General features: G+C 31.7%; 2 protein-coding genes and 1 non-coding gene across 3 annotated transcripts; 1 reads left to right on the forward strand and 2 right to left on the reverse strand.

Annotated features, from left to right (window-relative positions):
- Nucleotides 1-1926: 1926 nt before the first annotated feature.
- Nucleotides 1927-3644, forward strand: LOC145070871 (uncharacterized). Its single transcript, XM_079017830.1, has 5 exons — nt 1927-2373; nt 2797-2894; nt 2962-3059; nt 3145-3373; nt 3468-3644. Exons 1-5 carry the CDS (start codon nt 2037-2039, stop codon nt 3486-3488), a joined length of 783 nt encoding a protein of 260 aa, XP_078873956.1. The 5' UTR covers nt 1927-2036; the 3' UTR covers nt 3489-3644.
- Nucleotides 3645-4727: 1083 nt separating this feature from the next.
- On the reverse strand, nt 4728-4813 carry TRNAM-CAU (transfer RNA methionine (anticodon CAU)). Its single transcript is given in 2 exon segments — nt 4728-4763; nt 4776-4813. It is a non-coding gene; the product is annotated as a tRNA-Met (tRNA).
- A 472-nt stretch (nt 4814-5285) lies between these two features.
- BIM2 (BES1-interacting Myc-like protein 2) lies at nt 5286-7694 on the reverse strand. Its single transcript, XM_079016447.1, has 8 exons — nt 7539-7694; nt 7317-7418; nt 7035-7119; nt 6695-6764; nt 6518-6613; nt 6036-6433; nt 5827-5947; nt 5286-5720 (listed from the first exon to the last, which is right to left on the reverse strand). Exons 2-8 carry the CDS (start codon nt 7411-7413, stop codon nt 5622-5624), a joined length of 966 nt encoding a protein of 321 aa, XP_078872573.1. The 5' UTR covers nt 7414-7418; nt 7539-7694; the 3' UTR covers nt 5286-5621.
- Between the last annotated feature and the right edge of the window lie 612 nt (nt 7695-8306).

The raw sequence follows: 8306 nt of genomic DNA on the forward strand, positions 1-8306 counted from the left end.
GAAAAAAAATTGATTGGCCGTTTACATTCGTCGTCGGGAAGACGAAGATCGAAATGATTTTTCCGTCATCATCTGAGTCAAAATTTTTAAAGAAATCCATGTGTTTTTTGGTTTATAGAATGAGGTGTAAAACTTGATGAAAAATGAGGGTTTTATTTATAGGTATTGAGTTTGTAAAGAAAAAAATGAAAATTTTGAAAAATTGACCGTTGAACGGTCAAGAAAGAAAAAAAATTGATTGGCCGTTTACATTCGTCGTCGGGAAGACGAGGTGCCACGAAATGGACGAACCACGACCGGTCTGGATGGTGTACACGGTCGTGGTCCGTTGCCACGTATACCCCACACACTCTCGTGCAATGTATACCACTCGGCCTTATGCAACGCACACAATGAAAACTTGGATCATCTTCTACTTCATTGTAACTTGGCCGAGTCTATTTGATGGACTTGTATCTTTTGGTGGGATGTGTTTTTTTTCTTCACATAATTCGGCGTGGTGTGTGAAAGGATTAAGTGTACGGGTTCGACCAATTTTAATTTGAACTAATATAAATGTCTTAATGCGGTTGTTATTCTAGTTTTTTTGAGCTATTTGGACCTTTCAGAATATTTCATCTTCGGAACAACAAAACCTAAAAAATGATAGATTTTTTTACAAGATTGCTACTCAATCTTTTCTTTTTTGGATTATTAATAGAAGCTCCAAATATAGGATAATTGCTATAAATCGAGTAAGCTGGTTGTATAATTTGTTTCTTCCAATTTCATCATTGTAATTTTTTCGTGCAAAATTATATCATTTCAACAAAATGACGTCTTGTTTCAACATACGAATTGCTTAATCATTTTAGTTTGCAAAGTAACATGACAATGCTACGGCACCACAATTGCTCCCTTTCATTTCATTTATTTAAGATATATTTTCCCTTTCATTTCATTTATTTAAGATATATTTTGTATGTAGGCCCTGTTTGATAATTTCTGATTAAAAAAGTAATGACTGAAAAAGATCTGTCTAAATAATAAATTCTAACTGAGTAAAAAATCTTATTGTTTGATTGTACATCTAACTGAATGTACTGACTGATGTAATGATCATTTTACCCTGATGTTCTATATAGTGATTGATAATAATAATAATAATAATAATAATGTATATAAAAATTTCCAGCATAATATTATTGTAGGGATTAAAACATAAAAAACCCTCTAACTTGTTGCTAAACACCATTGTTTGTATAAGGAAGACCCAAACCCGATTTTTATAACCTCCCTATACAAACGAATTTTTATCCAAGGGCTCCAATGGCAAGAGTATATTTGAAAGTCTTGTTTCCTTTCTTTGTTAGCTATGTTCCAACTTCCGCATAAATTTTGCATATCAAATACTATCAGCTCACAGAATCAGCCAAAAGTGTCTGACGTGACTTGGTCAGACACATATCAAAGAGGGCTTACGTCTTGTTCTTTTATTAAATTTTACCAAATCTTGTATGTTATTTATAAATAAAATTATAAAGTTAAAATATCAACAAAAATAAATTTCTAAAAATAATCGACTATAAAATAATAAATTTTATACTAAATTAAAAGACAGGTATATACATTGTCTTTCTCTCTTTCATTTGTCATATATCCCGTCTCTCTAAGTAAAATTTTCCATAACATATTTAGATACTATCTGAAAGTTCTCGAGAATATCTTTTCCTATAAGATCTTCAAGAATCCCATTAAAATATAATAAAATGAATCCTAGAAAATATATTTTAAAAGTTTTAATATAAATAAAAAATGATAATAAAATGTAGTATTTCAGTATTTGGTTTATTTGTTGCTTCCATTGCCACCCCAACTATTGTACCTTTATTGAACCTTTAAGTGCGGTCATATTAGGGAAGCAATAACAGACGGTTACCATACGTCCGTTCGCATGAGCTACTCTGTCACCGTCGGTAACTTTATCTTACCTCACCAGACGCCATTCCGCCTACACTCGCAGTTTTACCAGTGAAATCACACTAGCAACCAAAAGGATGACTTCAACAATGGAGAATTTTTGGCAAAAAGCTAAATCATTAGCTGAAGAAGCAACAAGGAGATCTCAAACCCTAACTTCTTCTCCGGTCAGAATTGCCGACATCGTATCTGAAACCGCCAAGCGCTCTAAAGACATTGCCGCCGAGGCATCTAAGAAAACCGCCCTCCTCCTCTCACTTGCCGATCAAATCCCATCTCTCTCGATTACCTCATCATCATCTTCTTCTGACATTCCGTCGGAGTTGGAGCTTGAAACGTTCGGGATCACTCAGGATCTCCGAGACTTCGTCAAAGGACTCACGTTATCGACATTCCAGAGTTTCCCCTTTCCAGGTTTCCTCACTTGTTTCGTTGATTTTTCTAGTAATCTCTATGTAAATAGTGGTTATTCATGCTCTGTTACTGTTATCTATCGATTATGTTGATTGCTCAACTAAGTCCAACACGTTAACTTACATTTGACTATGAATGTCAAGTTCGTTGATTCGAAATTTATGTTGAGCATTCTTCAAGTAACTATCAATCACTGAAGTTCCTCACACTAACTACATAACTATCAATCACATATTCTCACATGACTCTAATCAAATCACCCCGATCGTTACTGTTATAGTGTTATTAATGATCTATGTAAGGCAATTTGATTAAATTGGATGAAATGATGTATGATTATGATTATAAGGCATGATTATCTATCTGAATTCACTAATCACAATAAGGCAACTAAACTTGTTTGTTGTTTCTATTGGATCTCAGATGATTTGGTGTCTGATGTTGCTACTGTTTCCAATGTAAGGCAAGATCTTTCAGAATGGCAGCAAAAACATGCAAATCTTGTCCTCACAACAGTAAAGGTATCCACACATTTCTTACATAAACAAAAACACAAATGGAAATTTTGAACATGATGATTCAAAACAGGAAGTTTCAAGGTTGAGATATGATTTATGCCCAAGACACATGAAAGATGGAAGATTTTGGAGGATATATTTTACCCTTGTGAGCACTCATGTATCCCCGTATGTGACTGCTTTTATCTTGGAATTTCCATTATGTATATCTTTAATGTTATATTAAATGATATATCTTTGATGTTATATATAGGTATGAAAGAAAGTTTATAGAAGAGAACAGATTAAAAGAAACACCACAAAAAGAAAAAGATCAAACAGAAGAGGTGGAAGCACAGCTGAAAAGTAAGAGTTCTTCATCAGAACAGGATTTGGATTCATATCTTTTGGGAGATTTTGATGACAGTGATGCTGAAAATAATGATGCTTTTGATGGTGGTGATGATGATGAAGATGATGATTTTGATAAGATTGAGAATTCTGTAAGTATAAACTTTGTTTTGTTACTTAATTTGGAATTTGTGTTTATCATAAAAATTGGGTTATGTTATATGTTTCTATATGTATTATTTGCAGGAGATTGAAGATGGAAAATAAGTGAAAGAAGGATTGATTTGTAAGAAGATTGATGAAACATGATTTGTTTATTTTGTGATGATGTTTTTCTTTTATGCAATTATGTAGTAAATCATTGTTTAAGTTGGATTCAGTTCCATATAGAAAATATATAGTCCAATCTTTTTAGTGTTTCCAGTGTTTTGTTTATGCCTAATTTTTGAGAAATTGTCAGAAAAAGTCCTAATATTTTCGGAAAAGTTACCGTTAAGTCCCCCAAGAAAATTGAACATAAAGTTTCCTTCGGATTATTTCATTTTTGTTCTAATTAACAATTTTTTTTTTCTTTTAACAAAAAATGTCATATTATTGTGTAAAATCAAATAATTGTGACTTTTCTGTTTAATTTTTTTTTGGGACTAAAATATAACTTTTTCCAAAATAAAAGGACCTTTCTTCCCAATCTATTTGAAGTAGTTCTTTTTTTTTTTTTTTTAACATTTCAATTTTGAGCTTGTATTTAAATGTCTTTCTATGTAATTTTACAAAATTTAAAGCTTACAACTATTTTTACACTTAAAAATAAAAACTTCAACTTGCAGCTATCAATTATTTTTGCTGAACATACGAAATCATGGTTATCCTTGGTTGACTGGATTTGTGATGAGGAACTCACATTGTTGTTTTTAGGGTTTACAGAAAACGAAAGAGAGACATTAGTTTATTTGATTGTGTTTCCATAGAAAAAAAAATAATTACAAGAGTTATTTTATCATATAATTATATATCAAATACATCATTTGTCGGAGAATGTGAAACATTTTTACTATTCGTGTTGTCTGAAATTGCAATATTAGGCCAATTCTAATAGACCTCTAAAACATTTTAGAGGTCAGTTTTACTCCAATCAACCTTCAAAAGTCATATTATTTTTGTGTTAACACCAAATGTAAAACTTTTTTTTAAAAAAAAACAATACTATTTTAGTGGTTGGTTGGAATGAAATCACTAAATGATGTTAAATTATCATCATTTTAGTATTTGTTGTTGGAGAAGCTTTTAATAAGATGAAAGTATATTCACGTGAAAAAAATAAAAATGTTATTTGAGCTTATTTAAACATAAACTTTTATATCGATTCAAAAGTCAGATTTGAAAACGCAATTTAACAAAAGAAAGGAAAAAAGATTTTTGGACATAAACTTTTATATCGATATTTAAATAAAACAGATTCAAAAGTCAGATTTGAGAAGCAATTTAATAAAAGGGGAAAAAGTTTTTTGGGGTGAGAGAGGCTCGAACTCTCGACCTCAGGATAACTCAGATAGCTATGAGACCTACGCGCTAGCCAACTGCGCCACCACCCCTTTGTGTTATTGCGTCCTATCATTATTTATTTAATCGTTTTATAACATAATAACTGTTAAAGTTTGGATGTGTTTCGGGAATTTGGCAACGAGCTTTTTTTTTTTTTTTTTTAAATCAAACTGAAGTAAAAAACCTTTGTCTGTGAGTATGAATTTAAATATTTTATTTTAAAACAAAGTTTTTTTTAAGCTTTTAAGACATTTTAGAAGATTTTAGCTTTTATGTAATTTTATACCAAAAACTTGTGTACAATAAAAAGTTACAGAATTACTTCTTGCAACAAGCGATGAGCTATTTTGCCAAACATGCTCTCACACCAAATTCATTTAACATCTAAAAACTAAAACAAATGGTCACCCACGGGTTGAAACAGACTACGAATATAACTAACATAAGCCCTCCATAATCTTATCTTAATTTACTACCTTTCGTCCTAATTATACAACAATATAAGCTACATTACACCACAAACACAAAAAGGACAAATTAATTTTATATCTCTATCATTTCCAATTTTTCATTTCCATTTCCATGTGGGTCCCATCTCATGTTCAAGAACAATAATAAGTAAAAACAAATCCCAGTCCTCTAAACTCTTAAAATAATAGTAAGTTTTTGTTTATTTTTCTTGAAAAACCAAATAAAATTAAAAAAAAAAAAAAACCAAAGGCAACACTCAACTCATCATCCACATGCAGCAGCTCTTTCTACAACATAACAACAGATTTCTCGGGTTGCCAAAACCACACATCATGTACAAATTGACCCATTTACCCCCCCTCCCAAAACATAAATTTATCACCAATTTCATGTCTTGAGTCTTTTTGGAGGTTGAGATTGATCAGAGTTTTCTCCATTGCTAAATTCTTGAAACCTACCCACCGGTTGTTGAGCGTTCTCATGTTCCTGAAAATAAAATACCATTCTAATTTCATTTTCAATTTTCAATTATACTTTTCAAACTATAATGTCTTAAATCTTAATAAGAAAAGAAAAAGTAAAATATTTGTACCTTAGTAGTGGATATGAGTCCTCTGTTTGCACGTTTCCCAAGATCAACTTGTACTGAAATGGTAGCTTGAGTCAAATCCACACCCGAGTTTTGTAACGCATCTGTAAGCGAATTTAATAACCTAAAAAAAAAACAACAAAAAATATTTATATTTAAATTTTAAAAAATGGTTTACGAATAAAAAGTTGCTTTTTAGTTTTTACACTTACCCTTGAGAATAAACACTTGAAATACTAATTGTCCCTCCTTCAACCATCAACTCATCTTGCTGACTTCCATCTCGGGCAGCCGAGCCCGGGCAATCACTTGACCCGTGAAGGGCAGGATGGGAAAATCCACCATCAACAACCGGGGCAGATTGTCCGGGCAGCACCGGGATGGGCATGAGTGTTGTCTTGTTTGATAATTCAGGTTGTGAATCGATCATATTACAGTTCATGTCACTAGGGTCAGTTCGGGCAGGGTTTTGATTTTGTGAGGTTGTGTTGATGGGAGGGGCAATTTGGACATTTTCATCGAATCGAACGGGAAAAGATGGTGGTTGACCAGAATCGGTTTTTATCACGGGGGGTTGACCGAAATTTGGGACACGCCAGTGACTATTTCTCTATGGGGAACAAAAGATATGAAAAATAAATTCGGTTATTTTGAAAATATATTTAGAAAAATGAGATGATAAATGTTTAATTACCCATGGCATTAATTTTGTGGGCTCTGTGCTCCAACCTTGATATGATCCTTCATATTTTTGTACCCTTTCTTGTAAATATTGAACATATTCTATTACCTACAAAGAAACGATAATCATTAGATAATAGATAACATAAATACATAATATATAAATATGTTTTACATTTAGTTGATTTACCTCAAGTAGAAATGATGCTGTATCTCTCTTTTGATCACTATTGGGTATCAAATCCCTCAATATCTGGAATCTAATCAACAAGAAATGAAAGCTAATTCATTATGTTTTGTTAGATTGATATGTTACATTATCATCTCAATTCTGTTTGATCTTAGTTGATAAATTTCCATAGATTTCAGTTCATCATTCCCACAACTATTTTGTAAATGTAATTACGTTAACTACAAAGAAAACATGATAGAATCTAAAACTCATAAAGGATAACAAGATTTTTACCAAAACTGACAAATTCCAGACAAATTAGATAAAAGATTAATGGTGATTGTGATCAAAGACATGCCTTTCATTGATTTTACTTCTTCGACGCTGCTCTGTAACTGAATGCTTCGACCTAGTAGCATTAGCTTTATCACTGCTCTTCCCATCTGTTTTAATCCCAATTCAGTTAATATATACAAAATCGCTTCATAAGAAACCGATTACATGATTGTTTTTCCCTTTTGGGGATTGAATAATCAACACAATTGAATAAAGTTCGGGAATTTAGAAACCCAAAATTGTTTTGATATACAATTGCTCAAAAATCGATCAGGTGTTCTTAATTTTAAAGGGGATAACAGACCTTTGCTGGTATTGAAAGACGGGGTGTTATCTTTCTTGACGCCGAATTCTTCATAATCGTCTTCCTCCTCCTCCTGATGACCTTTACTCGATTTCATTCTCCCTATTGTTGATATAGGTTTGGAGAATTTCAATCAATTTAGGGAAAGTAGATGGGTTAACGATTGATTAGAGTAAAACAGGTAGATCTATCAAATAATTAAGGGGGGAATACAAGTCTTACGAGGTAAAGCTGGATCTCTGAATTGGGTAAACGCCGGCGGCGGCCACCGTGATAAGAACTTCACGGGCTTGCAGGAAAACCTCTTTTCACGTGCTTCTCATGAGCTGCCTTACCCTTTTTTGTTGATTGTTTTTTTATCTTTATTTTTCTTTTTTTTCATCTTATTTGATTTACGATTTTTTTTTTAAATTAACATTTATGTATGTCTATATTTCATTATTTTGGGATATTCACCTTTTATAATCCAATACCACAATATAACCACAAATTTTTTAAGAAAACCCAAAATAATTACCTTCATCAGAAATATGAAATTTTTGATAAACCCAAGATTTTCAGAGATATTCTTACTTAAAGCGGTTCGGAAAAAAAAATGTTTTTTAAAATTTTTAAAATTCGTTAATTTTTTTTGCACTGTATCTTCTGAATAAAATTTGACCAATTATTGCATTTTCTGAACTTTCAAAATGTATAATGATTTGTAAAATGTTTTTTCTCACGAATCTAATCCAAAATTTTAAACATTGGCAAAAAAAAATCAAAACACTATTTTTGAGTCTATTTAACGGTGTCTCTTATGTGATTTCAAATACACATTTTAAATTTCAAAACTGGTTATAAAGTCATATAACAATTTATATAATATGTCGGTGTAGAATTAATTACATCAGTTTACATAATCGACCACGAGGAAATTGTATGTCGAAGACACGCGACACGTTGTCCGCAAGAACGATATATTTTTCACTTATGGAACATCCGTTAAGA

Source organism: Lactuca serriola, chromosome 8, assembly GCF_051521515.1.
Source record: "Lactuca serriola cultivar US96UC23 chromosome 8, Lser_US96UC23_V15, whole genome shotgun sequence".
NCBI classification, from domain to species: Eukaryota; Viridiplantae; Streptophyta; class Magnoliopsida; order Asterales; family Asteraceae; genus Lactuca; species Lactuca serriola.